Source organism: Gavia stellata, chromosome 4 (assembly GCF_030936135.1).
Source record: "Gavia stellata isolate bGavSte3 chromosome 4, bGavSte3.hap2, whole genome shotgun sequence".
NCBI classification, from domain to species: domain Eukaryota; kingdom Metazoa; phylum Chordata; class Aves; order Gaviiformes; family Gaviidae; genus Gavia; species Gavia stellata.
The window spans coordinates 69,545,956-69,565,661 of NC_082597.1; the positions used below are offsets into that span (position 1 = coordinate 69,545,956).

At 42.1% G+C, this 19,706-nt stretch overlaps 1 protein-coding gene across 4 annotated transcripts in view; it reads left to right on the forward strand.

Moving 5' to 3' along the window:
- The window catches only part of CACNA1C (calcium voltage-gated channel subunit alpha1 C), a 490,625-nt gene that overhangs the window by 408,887 nt on the left and 62,032 nt on the right, over positions 1-19,706 (forward strand). For all 4 annotated transcript variants that reach the window (XM_059816760.1, XM_059816761.1, XM_059816758.1 and 1 more), the window contains 7 exons: positions 1,493-1,580; positions 2,717-2,824; positions 3,523-3,575; positions 3,683-3,829; positions 4,738-4,939; positions 5,386-5,544; positions 8,487-8,597. In XM_059816760.1, coding sequence (XP_059672743.1) covers positions 1,493-1,580; positions 2,717-2,824; positions 3,523-3,575; positions 3,683-3,829; positions 4,738-4,939; positions 5,386-5,544; positions 8,487-8,597 — 868 coding nt within the window. The remainder of the gene's footprint in view (positions 1-1,492; positions 1,581-2,716; positions 2,825-3,522; positions 3,576-3,682; positions 3,830-4,737; positions 4,940-5,385; positions 5,545-8,486; positions 8,598-19,706) is intronic.

Sequence of the window (19,706 nt, forward strand, 5' to 3'; positions counted from 1 at the left end):
CTGGTTTTTTGGGATTGCAGGGCTGGGTTGGGAGGTGATACCTCAGTCTCATTGTCTTACCTGGGTAAGATTTTTCTTATGAGCCTGGAGGTATTTTTGTCAGATGATTCAAGACCATTAAAATTCATCCTCAAGAGGGGAGGTAATAATTGGTAAATGCTACACTAGTAACCTGGAGGGGGGGATCTTCCAGAAAGAGCAAATGAGAACAAGAAACTTGGTCTATTGAGAAGCACGACACTTAGCTTTGTTCCAAGATCTCTGTTTCACTGTATCAGTTGAGGACAGTTAAGTGACTTATTGTTCCCTCCTAGAGCTCTCATAATCTCTTTGGAAAATGGGGTAATAATGTTTTTCTACTTCCTAAGATGTTGTGGGTCTTGGTCAATGGAAGACCATCAAGCATTTGAAGAGCTGTGTGAGAATCTGCAGAGTACTGCTGGCAGTAACTGTTGATCCTTCTTCTGTCATGCCACTTTGTGTTGGCTGATCTGTTAATTTATAATTAATAAGTTTATAGATTTACTTAACTAGGTGGAACTCTGTGTCAGATGTGGAGTTTCCTAAGTAGTATCACATCTGATAAGAAATAAGCTCCCAATTGTTACCATTACAGGTTAGCAGCTCACGTACGTTATGTTCCAGAGCTAAGTCAAGCAAAAGGATTTGTCTGGTCCATTAGGCTTTCAGTCAAGGCCTTAAGAATGGCACAGTGCTTGTTTCGACCTGCTGTTTCTTTCTTACAGAACTAACTAGACTTCTAATGTGTTAGCAAAAAAACTGTTCCCAAAATCAGTGGCAGGGCCTGATGTCATACAGCATGGAGAAGATTCTCAGCCAGGGTTTTAGTCTTGGAAGATGCAGAGAGCTCTGTTGTAGTAGATAGTTGTGTTCAGTACTTAAGTACATAATTTATCCTAATCAATTCAGTGGGAGTTTCCACATCCTTAAATTTATGTACATATTTAATTGATTTGCAGGATCAGAGGCCAAACACATTGCAGGATCAAACTCCAGGTGGACAGTATACCTTTAATGCTGGAGTCACCTGGATTTTCCACTCTTCTATGAATATTTCAGTGGAGTGCTTCTTTGAGCCTTATCTGGAAATGTCTTGTGATGCCTACATCTTGGCACAATTTCCATTAGATGTCTACAGAGTATTTGGCAGCTTGCCCTGCTTAAAAAAACACCCTGCCCATGTTCCATTCCCTTCATTAATACAGCAGAGATGGTGAGAGCCAGGAGAATGTATACTGAGCCTGCCCACTGAGCCTGCCCAGAGCAAGAAGCAAGACCTATGAAGATAACATCAGAGAGTAGTTTCCTTAATCCTGAAGTGCCATAGCAGAGAGTTGACTCTCTAACTAATCCTAAGCAGTCTAAGGCTATGTAGGATTTCAAAGAAGAAAGAGTGGGTGAAATCCACCTGCCCTTGCAGCACATCCCCTACATTGCTGTATCTCTCAAACCTTCCAATACTTTCTTTCAGGTCCAGTGCCATCAATGTGGTGAAGATCCTGCGTGTTCTGCGAGTGCTTAGACCACTGAGAGCCATCAATAGAGCCAAAGGACTAAAGGTTAGAAGAGTCCCAATGCATTCTGTAACCTATAAATTCATGGTATTTCAAGCTACAAGGACTTTTGCAATGCTTCAAGTAGTGTTTCAGCAGAATCACAGAACGGTTGAGGTTGGAGGGGACCTCTGGAGGTTGTCTTGTCCAACAACCCTGCTCAAGCAGGGCCACCGAGAGCAGGTTGCCCAGGACCGTGCCCGGATGGCTTTGAATATCTCCAAGGAGGGAAACACCACAATCTCTCTGGGCAACCTGTTCCAATGCTCAGTAAACAAGTGTTTTGCAATGTTCAGATGAACCTCCTATGTTTCAATTTTTGTCCATTGCCTCTTGTCCTGTCAGTGGGCACGACTGAAAAGAGCCTGGTTCTGTCTTCTTTGCACCCTCCCTTCAGGTATTTATATACACTGACAAGATTCCCTCAAGCCTTCTCTTCTCTAGACTAAACAGTCCCAGCTCTCTCAGCCTTACCTCATGGGAGGGGTGCTCCAGTCCCTTAATCATCTGTGTGGCCCTTTGCTGGACTCTCTCCAGCATGTCCATGTCTCTCTTGTACTGAGGAGCCCAGAACTGGACACAGTACTCCAGGTGTGGCCTCACCAGTGCTGAGTAGAGGGGAAGGATCACCTCCCTCAACCTGCTGGAAGTACTTTGCCTAATGCAGCCCAGGATACCTTTCACCTTCTTTGCAGTGAGGGCTCACATTCAACTTGGTGTCCACCAAGATCCCCAGGTCCTTTTCTGCCAAACTGCTTTCCAGCTGGGTGGCACAGCATCACCACTGAGGTTAAATGATGTAGTTTGCTAGGGTTACAGATGGGCTTACAAGCCTATTTTAACATAGTCTCGCTGTATTAGATAAAGTTCTTCCTGTGGACTGGTGGGTGTCCAACTATGTAAGTTGGTGCTGCTGGAAGTTTCAGAGAGCTGAGCTCTGGTATTTTCCTATCCCTTTCTGCCTGCTTCTAAGAGTACAGAGAGGAACATAACAAGTTGGTCTTCTCTCCTGAGACACTACTTAATGGGACAGAGTTAAATGAAATTCTTTTATTTGTGTTTTTAGTCTTGGGCTTCTCCCTTAGCCAGAGCAGCTCAGAACAATCTTGCAAGTTACTTTTGTTCCTATCTTCCATTTGCAGCATGTGGTCCAGTGTGTGTTTGTCGCCATACGAACCATCGGAAACATTGTGATTGTCACCACTTTGCTGCAGTTCATGTTTGCCTGCATTGGAGTTCAGTTGTTTAAGGTAAAACCATTGGGCCCATTCATTCATCCATTACACTGAGCTGTATTCTGGGGTGGGAAGAAAAACAGCGTGAAGAATCCTGAGGAAGGGGAGATGGAGTCTTCTGTGTGAAAGACAAAACATTTGGGGCACTGTCAGTGTTACCTGGGCTCCTGCTAACAGGAGTTCCCCAAAATTGGACCAGGCATATTCGGAACTCCTGCCCTTCACCTGTAATCATAAGAAATCATCAGTAACCACCTTCTTCCCTAAATAGCTTATGGCATAACTGAGTGCCAGGGAAGTGAAATGGGCTGTTCTAAAGGATTGGTACTTGCAGGCTGTCTACCCTCCATCTTGTAGAGGAATGGGCATGCCATATAATCACAGGAGGTTATTCATTCACTTCTTTATGTCTGCTTTTATTTCTTTGCCCTTCACCACCCTTCTGACAACTAGTGTTCTGCAGCACTCAGTGGTTATGCACCTCAGGACATACACATAAAAATACTGTGCAAGCAGATGAAAGCCTGTGTTCTGAACTACCCAGATGCAGGCAACTCTTGATCCAGTTTGCTCACATCTACCTGCAAAAGAGCATGTAAACATACTCATAGTTGGTTAAGCAAGTAGTAAATGCAGTCTCCTTGCTACATGATCTGCCCTAACCCTTACACTGTCAAGAAAGGAAGCTTCATTCCTCTTTCTTCCTTCTCAAGGGCAAGCTGTACAGCTGCACTGACAGCTCCAAGCAGACGGCAGCAGAATGCAGGTGAGTCTGACCTTTCCCAGTTAGCCCCCTTCACTGGCCACCCGCTCTCAGGGCCTCGTACTGGAAGTGCAGTTCTGCCATGTTCTCTCTCTGCTCTGCATCCACAGAGGGTACTACATTACGTACAAGGATGGTGAGGTCAACCAGCCAATGATACAGCCCCGGAGCTGGGAGAACAGCAAGTTTGACTTCGACAACGTCTTGACTGCCATGATGGCCCTCTTCACTGTCTCAACCTTTGAGGGCTGGCCAGAGTGAGTGCTTCTTGGGCCAGTGCAGCACTAGCAATATCCTCATTCATTTCAAAAGAGAAAACTCAAACACAGAGCATAGTCTTTCCCATTCTAAGTATTTAAATAAGTCTAAAGCATTAAATGTAGCAACAGTAGTAGCAGTCATTGTAGTATTATGTACTTTGTAAATTCCTCAGGGCCTGCAGGAATTGCTCTTCCTGTACTTGTAAAGAGTGCACAGCACTGTCTCTAGCTCTTAAGAAATGATTGCCAGTAGTAGCAGTGATAGCAATATTTGTTACAAATATTATATCTATAAATGGATATAAAATGCGTGTCAGGCACTTACCAGTATCGCTAGGTGTTGCAAGTTTCACAATGGAACCAGCAGGGCAATATGAAACACAGCAGTGCTATCTCTGCAGGACGGGCAGACACAGGATGTCTTGCCAGGCTGTGCTGTCTGTGCCACAGGGGCCAAGGGCTCTCACAGCTCCACTCTGTCAGAGTGACATGGGCTTGCAGGGTATCAGGGAGTTAAGCCTGAACTGTGTCACCAGGTGATGCCAACAGCACTGTTAACAAATGTTAAAAGTGCTGAGGTCCCCTTTTCTCACAAAACTCAATTCCCAACAACACAGGCTCTCCTGTTTTCTGTTAACTGAAGGGCATGCTTTTGTTTTAAATTTAATTGTTCAACTGTGAAAATATTTCACCCCTGAACAGGTTCAAATGTGTAAAGTTAGTGAGAGCTATGTCTTCTCTTTTGCAAGAGTTTACACTCAGATCAGTGCAAGTCTGCGCATCTGTGAGTGAAGTAATTTCGATACAAGTAGAAGAAAATGACAAAATTAATCATTATAACATCACCTCTAAGGCCTCAAGGCAGTTGCAGATTTTCTCTGCATTGGGCTCCTGTTTGCTTTCAGGTTGCTGTATAGGTCCATTGATTCCCACATGGAGGATGTGGGACCCATCTATAATCACAGGGTTGAGATCTCCATCTTCTTTATTATCTACATCATCATCATTGCTTTCTTCATGATGAACATCTTCGTTGGTTTCGTCATCGTCACATTTCAGGAACAAGGAGAACAAGAGTACAAGAACTGTGAGCTGGACAAAAACCAGGTAATTTACAACAACTTGTTGCCACTAAAGGTGGAAAATACATTGAGAATAAGCATTTAAGAGAGAAATACATACAGAGAGGAAGATTGCCAACAAGATATAACACTAAGATGGCTTCACTGCTGTCTTTCAAGAGTCAGGTAAAAAAAATCTTACTGTAAGATTTGCTCAAGGGACAACATTTACTTAAAAATGTGTGCTGTGCCATTTGGTTCATTGAGATTAGATGAACATGACAGCATTGTCTGGCCAAAGTAAATGCGTACGGAACTCTTCAACAGGTAAAACACACACATTCAGATTATGACCTAAAAGAAATTCTTCTACCAAGCATTTTCATTTCAGTAAAAAACTTGAAACATGTTGTGTTTTTATTATATTTGGACATAGCTGACCAACCCTGTATGTCGTTTTTGATTTTTAAATCTACCCTGCCTCTTTCACAGCGCCAGTGCGTAGAATATGCCCTGAAGGCCCGGCCCCTGCGAAGATACATCCCTAAAAACCAGTACCAGTACAAAGTTTGGTACGTGGTCAACTCCACCTATTTTGAATACCTGATGTTCGTTCTGATCCTGCTGAACACCATCTGCCTGGCCATGCAAGTAAGTAAGCAAGCAGAAAACTTTAAACGTGCTGAATTTTTAGACTTTATTGGGGAAAATGTAGAAATGGCCGAGGTTGAGACCTACTTTCACCTTCACAACATATATTGAGGGAAAGGGGCAGGGACATGATAAAAAACATTGTACCATGTTCACTCCTGATGACGTTTAGTTAAAATGAGGAATCTGCCTCTCCTCCTCTTCCTGCTAATATCTGACACTTTCAACAATTCTGTTTTAACTCCTTAAAAACAAACAAATGAAAATAAACAACAGTTACACCACAGACCAATTCAGCGGTCACTATAATAGCAAGTGACTTCTCAATTCTGACTTGTCTTCTATGAAATCCAGGAATAAGCCCAGAACTACCACTCACCTGAGATCTGAGTTTTAAATTTTGGGCTTCTCTGTGTTCAAATGTAGAGAGCAAATATTTTGGCAAACAAGGCAATCAAGAAAACTGGGGATAGAGGGTAGGAAGGCCCTAGTATCTCCTTTATTCTGTGTTAAGAATCATAGAAACTGTCTAGAAAGTTCATCTAGAAGGCTGTATTGTCTATCCCATCACCTGAAGGCTGGATCTGCTCCACCTAAAGCATTTCTTGATAGCTGTTTGCCTAACTTGTTCATTACTGATGCTACTGATTGCCTTACTACCCACTGTGCTGTATGTTCATTTTCCTTACTGCGTGAAACATCTTTCCAAACATCTAACGTGAATCCACCAAAGAAACATTTGCAGCTGGATCTACAAGAATAACGAATAGAGGTAGTAGATTAACATGTGCAGTTGGAACAGCAGTAAAGGGGAAGGCATCAAAACATTTGCTAAGTAGCCAGCTTACAAAAAAAAAGAAGTCTTAAGTTCTTTTCAGTCAGGAAATGGGCCCTCATAGACACAAACTGTTCTGTACATTTCCCCAAGTCTGTACTTTCCTGGCTTGTTACTTCCAGTCTGTCTCTGCCCAAGGCCTCCCTCACCTCCCTTTCATTTTCAGCTAGTCCCAGACTCCACCTGCTAAGCCTATCTCTGCACTCCCAGTTTCCTTGGCCACTGGAGCCCCTTTCTCTTCTACACTCTGTCTGCTTAAGGGCTGGTCTTCCCATTGCTCTCCGCCCTGAAACCCATCCTTCCTCCTCACCCAGTCAATCTCTGAACTCCCTTCCCTGGTCTGTAGCCCAGACAGTCCAGATCCCCACTCCTCAACCAGTCCTTTTCTTCTCCTCACTACACGGACTCCCAGCTGCAGTTACCCCTGCAAGGACCTCCTTTCTGTTCTCTCTCTGCCCTTTCCATCTGATTGCCTGCTGAACTTTGTTCCCTTCTCTAGTTTGTCTCTCAATGTGAGTCCAGCTCCCCATGCACTCCTACACCAACTTCCCTTTTGAACTTAGCATCCCACCAGTACATTTTCCACTGGATCAATCCCAGTCTGCCCCATTCCCAGCCTTCCCTCAAAACTAGCCTCAGTTTCCTATCACTCACTAACAGTCTAAGTCTATATTCAGAGTTAGTTTTCACCTTATTTTCTCTCACTGCCTCCAGTCCAATCTCACCATTTCTTGACACCCCCCCTAATTTTTCTTCATCTGTTCTAGTTCTTTACCATCCCCATTGAAAAGGCTTCCTCTGCTGTCTTGCCTAAGATACCAACAAAGGAGTGAAGCAGCATGAGCACAAGAAAGTGCTCTGCTCTCAGCTGAAGTATCTACTGCCCTGCTGTCATGAAGTAATAGAGAGGCACTATTGTGTTCACTCTGAAGCTTTGAAGCCTGCTTAGTTGCTTTGACAATGGTGCATGCCCAGGACAGGTAGAGCTAGAATCTGTGAGATGTTTGTGAGCCCGCAGGCAGCACAGCATCTCTGGAGATTCTAGGAAGTCTATGTCCATCTTGAGAAAAGTACAGTCTTTCAAAAGCTTATACTGTGGCCAGATTTGGGTCAAACAACATAAGGGACAGCAAACACAAAGCCACATTCCAGTAAAAATCCAAGTTTTTAAGCAGAGTCCTGCAGGTACTAGAGTCTTTCAAGGAAAATGTTACAAGAAATTTTGAAAACGCCCCAACAATATATTTTTCCTTGGCCTGGCTTTCAGCTGCAGCTGAATTGTTTTAACTGAAACTCCTTTAAATAAATCACCCTGAGCCAATGCAGAATATGAAAATTCATCCTAGCTGGTTAAAGTTTATCAAAGTTAAGCAACTACAAACTGGGTGTTATAACATGAACTGGAAGATGACCTTAGAATAAGGCAGTGCAATCAGTCTCAAGTACAATGATCTGGAAATAGGGATATGAAGAGTGAGGTGGAAACATTTGCAGAAGACACTATTTGAATTAATCAATAAAAGAGAGTAACTTCATAAGATCTTAATAAAGTTAAGTGTTTGGGCAGCATGATTGCAAATTTAATTCAGAGTTGACAAATGCGAGATAACGCACATTGGAAAGATATGATTTGAGCTGCTCGTGTACTTTGCAGAATCCTGAATTAAGTGTAATTACTTGGGGAATGGCTTGGTATCATTATGAACAGCTCAATGAAACCCCTGTTCACTGTGCAGTAGCAATCAAACAAAAAAGTAATCCAAGTGTTATGGAAGGGTGAGATAACAAACACAATTGGAGACTGTCTTGTACAATTATGCAAATTTATAATGAGCCCTCAACTGGAATGATAAGTGTGATTTTGGTAACCCACTGAAAAATATTTTTTTAAAAAGATAGGAGATCCAGAGCCAGATGGCAAAAATGGCTAGAGGTATGGAAACGGTTATGTGTGAGGGGAGACGGGAATTCTAAATTGAAAAAATGGAGCATGCTGGGGTTGTCTTTAGAGAACCTCAACATGAAGGGAGATCAGGAGGGACCCTGTGGATTCCTAACTAGCTGGTATGTCTGTTTCTCACGCTGCTGCCGGGATGCTATTTTTCAGCACTACGGTCAGAGCTGCATGTTCAAGGAAGCCATGAATATCCTCAACATGCTCTTCACTGGCCTCTTCACTGTTGAAATGGTCCTGAAATTAATCGCCTTCAAACCCAAGGTAGGTGCTATAGGCATAGAGTTTCCTGGCCTCTGTGTGTGTGTGCATGTGTGCGGGGCAGCTGTGAGGAGAAGGAGGAGGTGAAACTTTCTGATCTATTACCCCACGAATGACTGAGCTGGACAGTTGCTCTCTGGATTGGAGTCTCACATTTATTTAATAACTTTTTCACTGGAGAGTAGACACAGTAAAAAAAAAAAGAAAAAAAAAAGGCAACACCTGCTGATAGAGAAGGTTCCTAGTTCTCTGTTTCTGTTAAGTTATAATAGTGACACTATGTTAAGGCTATAACATGTTTTCCATTCTGAATGTTATTCTAATGCTCTCTCTGACTTTCCTTAAATGAACTATAAATAGCATCCCATGATTAGTCTTCTGGCCCAAGTGAAGTTAATGAAACATGACTCATTTTGAGTTACGAGCTTTGGAAAAAAACGTTTCTTCTGGGAGGGCTACATCTCAATGATAGTTCAGATTACTTCAGTTTTGAATTTAAAACTTCATTGGTAATATTCAGTACCCCAGCAGGTCCTGTCTGAAAGTATTGTCCTGCCCATTGGGCCATGGCATTCTGCTAGTATAGCTGCACCATGGGATATGGTTATAACCTACAAGGTCTTCCAACTAAGCTGGCACAGCTGCTGCAGGACAAGGACAAAGATTCTGACCTCACATAATTTAAGATTGCACAAGGCTTTCTTCTTTGGGGTTTAAATTCAGTGGTGTGTCATAAGGAGTAGAATCCAGATACCTAAACACAGGTACCTCATGCCATTTCATATCTTCAAAGATACCTTGATACATGGGGTTGTATCTTGAAGGATACCTTGCTCATTGGGGTTGGCAAATACTGTCTGAAGCATCAGTTTTGACACTGGTAAAGATGAGAACAATCACGTCTGACAGTCACGCTTGTCCTTCATGTTAAACATTTAAGGGATCACTGAAGTTAAGAGCTCCTCCCAGCTCTAACCTAACATCTTCCTCATCGTCAACTCAGAAACTTTGCTTTCCAATTCTACTGAATTTGGTCTTAGTTTTTCTTGTCAGCTCTGTGTTGACTTTACTCCCACCCAGCCCCTCTCTCTTTCTTCCACACTTTATAGGACTTCTTAGAAAAGTCACAATTTTATTTTTTTCCTTGAGCTCAATATCACTATCCTTTCTCAGATGTAGTTCTATTGAAAGTTAAGAGCATCTTGTGCGGTCCTGGTGAAGGACTGATTTTTTTTTTTTTTTTTGGTGAGATCTCAAACACTGTCCTTGGAAATTTAGAAGTATGATCATCTGTTTCAGAAGGGATTGTAATTTTCAGGAGGGATCTACCTTTCACTTTTGACATTTTGCTATGTCTATTAGCAAGTCAATTTTCTGGCACTTTGTAAAAATATTATCTGCACATTATACACCCAGAAATGTATCTCACAGGATTTGTAATGTTCTTCTGATTTCGTGGTTCTACTTTACAGGAGATTGTTAACTTTGAGAAAGATGAGGTTCTCAGCAGAATTTGTTTTGAGCATTTAGGGGAAAAGTTAAACCAGTTCAACTATTGAGCTCTGTACATATACAAGGAAAGGTTTACCTGACATGGTTGCCTCTAACAGTAAGGAATTGGACTTGATGATATTGGAGGTCCTTTCTACTTCCTGTGTCTTACTTTCCAGTGTTCAATCTCCTTTTCAAGTTTTGCTTCACAACAAAGTATTAAACAAAATCAGCTGAGGGTAAACATGTATCCTCCAGATAGCAAAACACTGGAACAGATTGCCTAAAGAGATTGTGGAATCTCCATAATTTTAGGTTTTAAGATTAAGTTAGGGGAAACTTTTGTTAGAAACTGTTTAGGAATGTATGATCTGCCTTGAGACAGGGGATTGGACTAGACCATCTCATAAGGTCCCTCTCAGCCAAATTTTCCATGATTCTATAATTTCCAAACCAAATCCCCAGCTACTACACTATAGTAAAAGCGAGAATATAAAAGAAGTTTTCCTCGTGACAAGAATAATAGAGTATTAAAAAAGTCTTCTCAGCTAAGGATCAGACAACAACCTCAGGTTGAAAGAATAGCCAGCAAAAAGAATAAATCTCTTTCAAATCCTAGTCTGGCCTGTATGCCAAAAATACTACTAAGTCTTAAACAGCTACTTTAATTAAATAATTCAGGAAAATAAGCACCATTTTGAAAAATGGAACCACAGGATTTACAGGGAAGAAAAACAGGAACAAACTTGTGAAAACAACTAATACAGCAAAAAGACTTGCCTCCAGTGGTATATACACACTGGATTATGTTGAGCACCAGTTCAGTGACTCAAGTTTGGAAATGTCAAAATGCCTTGCGTAACTTGCCATTGTCTGTTCAGTACCACTTGGACTGACGTGGACCAATACTGGAGGGCACAATCTGCTTCTCTCTAGGTTTCACATCTGGGATTGAAGCTGAATTTGCCTAGAATATGTTCTAATGTGGGAGTCTCCTAGCATGGAGAAAGTTGTTACCTCAGCCCTCTGCTTGGCCAGACCTTGTGTCCTCCTATCACGCAATGCAAATCATACGTTTGCAGATGGAGGCTGTCCCCAGGAACACCAGCTGAAAAAGTCTAAAAGGATTTCATTGTCACCTGGGTGAACATCACTACAACTCAGTCATCATCCTCTCCCCTCTGACCAATCAAGTCACCCAGACAAAGAAATGAGATGCTGAGTGATATTAGTGTTTCCCAGATGTGAAATGGCAAGCTTAAATGCTCATGAGATCTCTGCTGGAGGCAGATTTGGCTGCCACTTCCAGAGCAATAAAACACAAACCAGCCTTTGTTTAAGCTGTTTGTCTCATTTTGAATTTGTGCCCAAACATCACTCTTTTCTATCTGAAGAGTACCCTAAAATGAGGGAGCTGTCAGCTTTATAACTGACAACAAGTAAGCAGGAAACTTGAGTAGCTGAAGGTGTTGTGTCCTCACCTTAGCAACAAGCCCCAGGAGAATGTGGCAGAACAGAATTGAACACAGAACTGAAGCAGGTAAAATTTGGTCTGTTTTCTCTATCTTTGTGGTGCTTAACCCAGCAGTGGGTGCTGCAGCTAACCCTCAGCTACAGCAAGCAGCGCAGTAACTGACTTGTAGCTCTGAAGCAGCTGCCACAGAGCTCTCCCTTGCACAGTCGCTTCCTAAAGGCACCTTGGAATGAATGGTCTGCAGCAGCAACAGAGGATCACAGTTTTCTTCATCTGTGCAAGGTAGAACAAGCTGCTGTTTATTCGTACCTTTACTAGAGAGAATTGCTAAGGGAACCGGGACAGATCTCTGAGCTGCTATCACCCTAGCTTCTTACAGAAGTCACCACAGGGAAGTGCCCATGCAAAACAGCTTTGGGGGAAGCCTGGAGTTCCTAATACGCAGAGTTCCTGCTGCAGGCAGTGGTGTGGCAATCGCTATTGAATTAAGTAATATAATGCACTACAGTGCATTACCTGGGTATTACATGCATAACCACAGAAAAGGTGTCAGTCTCTGACTGAATAGATTTTTTTACAGTATCCAGTTTTTATTTCTTCACTCCTAGTCTGTGAGGAGACATGTCCTTCTTATTTGCTACTCTTCATAGTAAAGGTAAAAAAGCAAACGCAGTCAGTTGCACAGACATTAAGCAGGATCACATATGTGCCTGACTGCAAAGAATCAACATGGATAATCTAGCCCTGCAACTAGTTCTTGTGGTAAGAGCAAGGATTTACTCATTGAAAGCCCAGCTGTAGGAATAAGGAGCCAAGTCTGAGTCAGGGCTCATCTCCTAACACTTACAGAAAGTATGTGAAAGGGGGTAGAAAGACAAGGGCTTTCCTAACTAAACATACTTGTTACTGTTGAGATTGGTTGCTCTAGTCAGCAAGTCCCTTTGATACCTGTCCTTTTTATTGGCCATCTTCTGTGAACAGAGTTTTGGTTTGTTTAGTCTCCAGGGAGGCTATAGAGAAGAGGGGTGCATTAGCTGGAGCAGCTGCTGCTGGTGTAGAGAGTGCATGCCAGGCAGGGACAAGTCCAGCTTCTGAGAGCCCCTGTGTTTCTGTGTGGCACATCTTTTGGAGGAGAGGATCAGTTGTTCCAGGTTTTTTGCAGGATAAATCTAAGCACAGTGTAAGACAGCTCATCTATGTCTGATGCAGTCTTGACAGGAGGGTGTGCTAATAATGAGCAAGAGAGATTTTGGATGATTAGGGCTGCTGATAAAGAGAACATCCACTACATGCCCTGCATCTCCTTACAGAGTATTAATGTGCTGCTCTGAAGCAAAACTCCCAAATGGACCTGAGTGTTTGTCTTGGCTGATGCTCATAAACTGATTCAAGACTAGTTACTTCAAAGAGACAGACAGTCTAAAAGTAATGTTGTTGAGCCAAGGCCCTTTGCTGCTTTGTTTTTCTAATTTTATGAATTCTCCAGCCAGTCTGGTGAGCTATTTTCCAGTTTCTGCATGGAGCAAGCTGCTGCTACTTCATGATTTTCCAGAGAAAAATACTAAAGGGAATGAGAGGTGCTGTGCTCTCTGGGGTGCTCACAGCTACCACTGTCCTAGCTTCTTAAAGAAGAAATCCTCACAAGCACCAGTCCATGAAGGACCAGCTGCTCTACAAAACCTGCCTGGGGTTTATCTTTTCAACTCAAAGACAACAACTTAAAATTCCTATTCATATGAAGCTGTGCCATCTGTCAACGTACGTGCTAATATGGGGATGGATATTCCTCCAGGAATTTCAGATTTTTCCAGCTTCCTGGAATGGTCTGTTTTACTGTTGAACCACATCTACTTTTTCTTTCCGGAAACTTTTAATCTATCCTCTTATTAGCTAGGGCAGTACTAGTAATCCGAGAGCTATGAATTTTCTACCTGTCGTGTCAAAATAGGCAAGACATATCAGTGGAATGACTCCCATGCATAAAGTAAAGCACATGTTCATATATTTTGTCAAATCCAGGTCTGCGTGTGGAAGGGGAATCTTGGGGATTTCCTCTGTGGAATTATGACTATCAGAGAGACTACAGATCACAAGTCTATTCCATTTACCAGACACTGTCAGCACCTTTCTTCCCTGGGTGTTTATGGATGTTACTTGTAAAGCAGCCTGTAACAACACCATCTGTCCTGCCTCAGATAGTTAGTTCAGCCCCTCATTTATCACTGCTACTTTACTCTGAATTCTTGCCATTCTTTAGTGTCATTTTCATGTGGCAGAGTTCAGACTTCCATGCACTGTTTCAAACAAGTTTCACATTCAGTACAAGACACATAATCCCATGTGATCCTAGGAAGAGCTATGACCCTCTGAGTAGTGGAAGTCATGAGTGTCACCCATGGTTATTTTTTAGTCTCCATTACTGATGGATCTTTGTGTCTTTAGTGTTTCTTTCTTCCCTGATGGTTTTGGTACTTCTTCATTCTCGTACCTTTAGAAATACCCATATAGCTTAGGATGCTGCCTTGGCATCATTCATCACAGTGTTTTATTTCTCCAGCTTATATGGAGAAAGCAAAGTAAAGACATTCTGCACTGATACAAAAATGTCAGGAAAACTAGTTACAATTGAGTGGTCTTTTGCCCAGCACTGAAAAACACTTCAGGTCCATCCAACAGACATAGGAATCATATTTAGTTAAAGATCATATGGTCTGGGATGAAAATGGTGGTATAAATTAGTAGTTTAGGTTGTGTAAATGTACACATGAGCCCATGGTGCAGGCAGCTGCCTCCCTTTCGTGGAGTTTGGCCACACAATTCTGGTTGTCAAATGGCTTTTACTTTGCAGCTTTTCTCTGCTGGTTCTGGCAGGTTCTTAACCCAAGTAGTCATCTAATTGTTTCATCTCCTCAGCTTCAGTATTACCCTTTCTGATTTGGAGGGACAGCATCTAGACATGGAGCATTTGCTGACTGAGTCATCTACCCAGTGCAATAGGAAGGGCAGTCTCCAACAACCACCCTGCCTTTGGTTCGAACAAGTGTTTTAAAAGGCAAAAGGCAGGGTGAGAAAGCTAATGTGTTTCAGGATCTGTGAGTGGGGAAAAAATATACCTCATTCAACAAAAAGGAAGAGTGAGCTCTGCTTGATGTTGGGTAAGAAATAGTGAGCATGGAGAAAACTAGGAATAGTCAGGTAAGAGAGTGTGTGAACTGAAGAAAGTAAGAGAACCAAACAAACAGGAAGGACCATGTCTGGGGGAAAAGAGAGAGAAACCAAACCTGGAGAGGAGGAAAAGCCATAGGCAGATAATGGAGACTGTGAATGGACAGAATATCCTTAAAAGCAGGAAGAAAAAAAAATAAACCAAAGACCCTGAAAGAGAAAAGTATTAGTAAAATGGAGACAGAAATGATTGGACAAAAAATTATACAAGGAAAAGAAAAACAGAAACAGGCTGAAAGGAAAAGTAAACATGGAAAGGGATTTTTAGAAAATTAAAAACTCAATTAAAACCCATAGCTTTTAAGCTAATGAACATCTTTTTGTGCTTCTACATTTTATTGAAGTTCCCTGGCAGACATCCCAGGTCTCCATGTTCAAACACATCAGTATCTCAGCCACAGAGCCTCCCTGTGTACTGTCTTATCAGAATAATTTGCAATAAAAGTTGGGTGCAATGTATTTCCCTACTTCTGTGGATTAATCTCAGCCCCGTTGCAAAATGCATCTGCATGTTACCCCAGAAATGCTTTCTTTTTTCACCCCAAATTTTTTTCTGGGTGAAGTCTGAACGTAGTGTATATTCCTCTGGATCTTCCGTATAGCCAGTAGCCCAGCTGGAATTAATCTCAGCTGCTCCAACAATCCCAGCAGCCATATGACCAGAAATCCCTGACATCTCTGTAGTGCACGACCAGACACTGCACCGTATGTATGCAGTCAGTCCAAGGCTCTCAAGGAACTGCTGAATCAGGCTCCAGGGTTTTGGAAATACACTAGAAAAGGAAAAAAATCTTAACTCTTCATCAATCACTCCTCTGCTTTCTCTTTACTGTGATTACCTGTCTGCCAGGAGTTTCATGCATTTTACATAGCATACATGTCATGTGGAGACTTGACCATACGGTCTTCCATGTCCACAGGTCTGGGAGGAAGATTGAGCCTCTTTTCTAAGCCCGTTCTGCAAAAGTAAATACTAGAAGTACTGTATGTCAGAGCAGCATGTTTAGGTGACTCTGATGTGAAGAAATACTTGGAATGATTATTTGGGACATAAATGATGAGGTCATCCCAATCCTTTATACCTATCAGTGCATTGGAACACAGGGTCATTAGGTAGACTTGCTCCTGGATGCTGCTTGTTTGAGAGAATTTCTATCTGCCCATATGTCCAGGAGAAAGAAGACAAAAGAGAGGCTAAGAGAATAACCGGGCCTCTTGCAGCGCAGTCTGTGCCCCAGCACTCTCACAGCAGCTCAGCATTGAGACTTTCTCGCAGAACATGGAAGGGCATCCCACTAGCCAAGGGCCAAAACAGCTGCTTTTGTTATTCCAGGCCTTAAATCAAAACTACTCACGAATCTGTGCTGCCAACGTGTTTCAAGGAAGTGACATTGAAAGAAAGAACCTCATCCTGGTGCCTGAGAGTGCTGGCCCATTAAGTTGAACAGTATACCTGATGTAATGGTAGAGCCTCAAAAAACAAATCCTCCAGTTAGTACAGTAAAAGAAAATTTGCAACAGAACATTAGGGATGAGGTTGATTTAGCAACAATTTCCACAAATGAAGAGTCAGCAAGCAAATAACTGCCGTCTCTGTCATGTGAAAGTACAGGGAATCCTCTTTGATGCTTCCAGATTTCACTGAGTTCCTCACCAGTTCCTGAGCGTGTGTGAGAGGGGAAGTCTGGCCGTTCCTGACACTTTGAAGAAGAAAGTAGTGACAGACTGAAGTTTTTCTGTTGTGCATATGCTTATATTTTGAGATGGCATAGGCATGACTCCACCTAAACAAGTCATGCAGTGTGAAAAACATTTGGTAGGTGAGTGTAACAGAAGAAACTAGACAGATGATGAGAAATGGAATTTTGCAGTAAATCCTAGCTCATACCGTTAGTGGAATCTGGGTCAGAAAGCATCGAAGTCTTCCTTCTGAACACTGGTTGACACCCTGTATGCATTATACTTGTCTCTTTCCCATTTCCTCATGGAAAATGTATGTTGTGGAAGGGCATCAGCAGAGTTGATCACAACTGGTTTCTTTGTTGGTGCCAAGAAAGAAATGAGTATACAGAACAAACTTACCTCTTCATGCAGAAAAACTTGTCCTTTCATGTTGTGGTGGAAGCAATTGGTGAGGGACAAAAAGGCTGTTTGATCTGCTGCTTCCCATGTTACACTCATTGTTTAAATGCAGGATGTTCTCCTTCCTGGAGGATGAGGCCAGCAATTTTCTGCACACAAATAGATCCTCTAATTACTATATAGAATGTGTGAAATTTCTAACACTGATCAACCAGAGCTATGCAATCCTCCAGCTTTCTGAAGGATCAATGGAGAATTCAGTAGGCAGAAAAAACTGTTAAAGAAGCTGTATAAGATCTTCAATGAGAGAGGACCTTTTCCTTCACAGCAAACGTCCCCAGAGAATTTGCATATTGCTGCAACATTGTGACAGATTTATTTTTGGTCTGGCACTTGGGGGTTTTAATGTCATTATAAATGAACAAAAATAATGATATGACTGCACAATGCAACAGCGTGGGAAGTACTGTATTAGCTATTACACTTAATTATTTAATATAGAAAATTATTCACACAGCGTTAAAAGCCCAGTGGGATGGTGAACTGGGGTCTCATTCACAACAGCATCAACAGCGTCAGCAGCAGCATGTAAAGGGAACAGTTCCAGGGAAAAGTGACTTGGTCTCACTCTCAGAAGAAAAATCCCAACCCTCTATCACTTCATGTGAGGTTGTTTTAAAGGGTCAAAAGTTCTCACAGATGTGAATCTTCTCTTCACGTAAGAATGATACCACATAACAGACTGTGATACAGCCCCTTTCAGCATGTTTGGAAATGACATTTCCACTGCCAAATGGTCATCTGGCTGAGGTCTAAGAGAGTTGATTTCTCTTTTCTGTCATGCACCTGGCTTTTGTAGGACCTTGGAAACTTTAGTTTTCTACATTTCTGCTTCCCCAAGTGTAAAATGAGGGTAACTGTCCTCTTTTGGAAAGTTATGATTGATGGATTCCATGAAAATAAGCATTATTTTATTAACTTCTCTAATCCATATAAAATCAAGCCTTTTCTGAAAATGTAGATAACTTGCAAAAAAAAAGAAACTATTCAGAAACCTATTGCTCATACCTACCGGCCTGTTTTTAGAGGATTGTGCCTTTCTTCCAGTGACTATCCACTATCCAAGCAGCAACGACATCAGAGCAGTCCATAGGCTTTTCCCATGATGGATATGGAGACAGGGAAGCTATTCCAAGTCCAGCCCCGTATTCAGAATTCTTCTTCACCCATTACTTGCCACTGTGTCATCTTCCCACAACAGTAAGTGGCTCTTCGCTCTGAAAGATTTGTCACTTCTCTTCTTACAGGTTGAGTTTTACTTCTTTTGAATCATTCTTCCCTCGGCTGGGATGCCAGGCCAACTTTAGAAGAGAGACTATCTTCTAAAGCCCGTCCTTTTGCTCTTTTCATAGGACTGTTTCATGTTGCTGGTTTGGTTTATCGCCTTCAAGAGTTATTTGTTGGCTTTCATCAAGACCGGCTTTTTCTAGACTTGCAAAGTCTTTGATCATTTCCAGCTTCTTCCTAATGGAATTTGACAGCAAAATCTCACAGAATGCATTTTGTGATAAATGATCTGTTCAGACATAGCGAGCCATCACACTCACTTTTCAGTCTTTCCAGTAAGACTGGTGTTGATTTTGTTTCTCTTTGCTGAGAACAAGTCTGGTTTCTGACTGCAGAGCAGTAATTGTTAAATGATTGCAATGTACTTACTCTTCATGAGGAAAAGGGCCCAACTCCTCACAGTGTATCACTGTGCCACAACATACCTGTAGGAAAGTCAAGAATGTTTGTCTTATTTTTCTAGGTGAACAACAGAATTTATAAGAGGGTTTTCTGTTACTCTGCCTCCATTTTCATGCATTTATATCAAGGAGACCTTAGGCATTACTGTTCTGAGGCATTACTCACCTTCCTTTCAAAGGCAGCTAAGAGCAATCCAGGCCAAAAATGACATCAGGGTCAGCTAGTTGAATCATCCAGTTTCAGCAAGTTTTACTGTTATCATTTCCTCAGGCCTTCTCAGCATGTTGCCTTGAAATACAATCTTTGCCATCTCTAGGAGATGCTTCCATAATAAATGCTTCCATATTGCCTTCGCCATGCTTCTTTCCTAATCTTTGAAGGACCTAGGACCATAATGTTGCACTTCAAGCTTTCCACATGGCTGAGTGTTTGTGTACTACGAGCCACTTTACAGTAAATGAAATATGGAGACATGTAAGATAACTGTACCACCATGTAGGTGGACAATGAGGGGCTCATGGGACCATCTAGAAAATACAATTCTGGTGGAATAAACTGGGTTGCAAGATCTGGAAATTGGAATTCTCAGTTCTGTTCTCAGAACAGGTATGATAAAGACTTCTCTAGGCATGTCCCCCCAATGTTGTCAATCATCAGTAGGTGTGGAGAGCATAAAAAATGGGTCTGTTGTGACATAATAGATTATATAGTTCCAGCCTCCATAAATGTTTGTTTTTCAAATGGTGGCTTGGAAACCTTGGTTCAGGCAGTGGGTTTTCAGGGGATTTTCCTGTGATGGAAATATTTGTCCACTAGAAGCACAGGTGAGACTCATAGTTTGCTTTAGGACCTACAGGCTCTCAAATAATAATCAGAAGGTGCACACTTTTAACTAGTAACAAGCTACCCCAGTTTCATACCAGTGACCTAGAAATAAACATTTGGGGTCTTTTTCCAGATCACAGAGCCATTCAAGTCCTCCAACTCCTTTGTTTCTGTTAAGCAGAGTGTGCAGTATGTCCAGGCAGGCCCTCAGACCCCAAGGGCACCCTGCTTTCACCAATGTCCTCATTGTGAGAAAGAGCATGAAA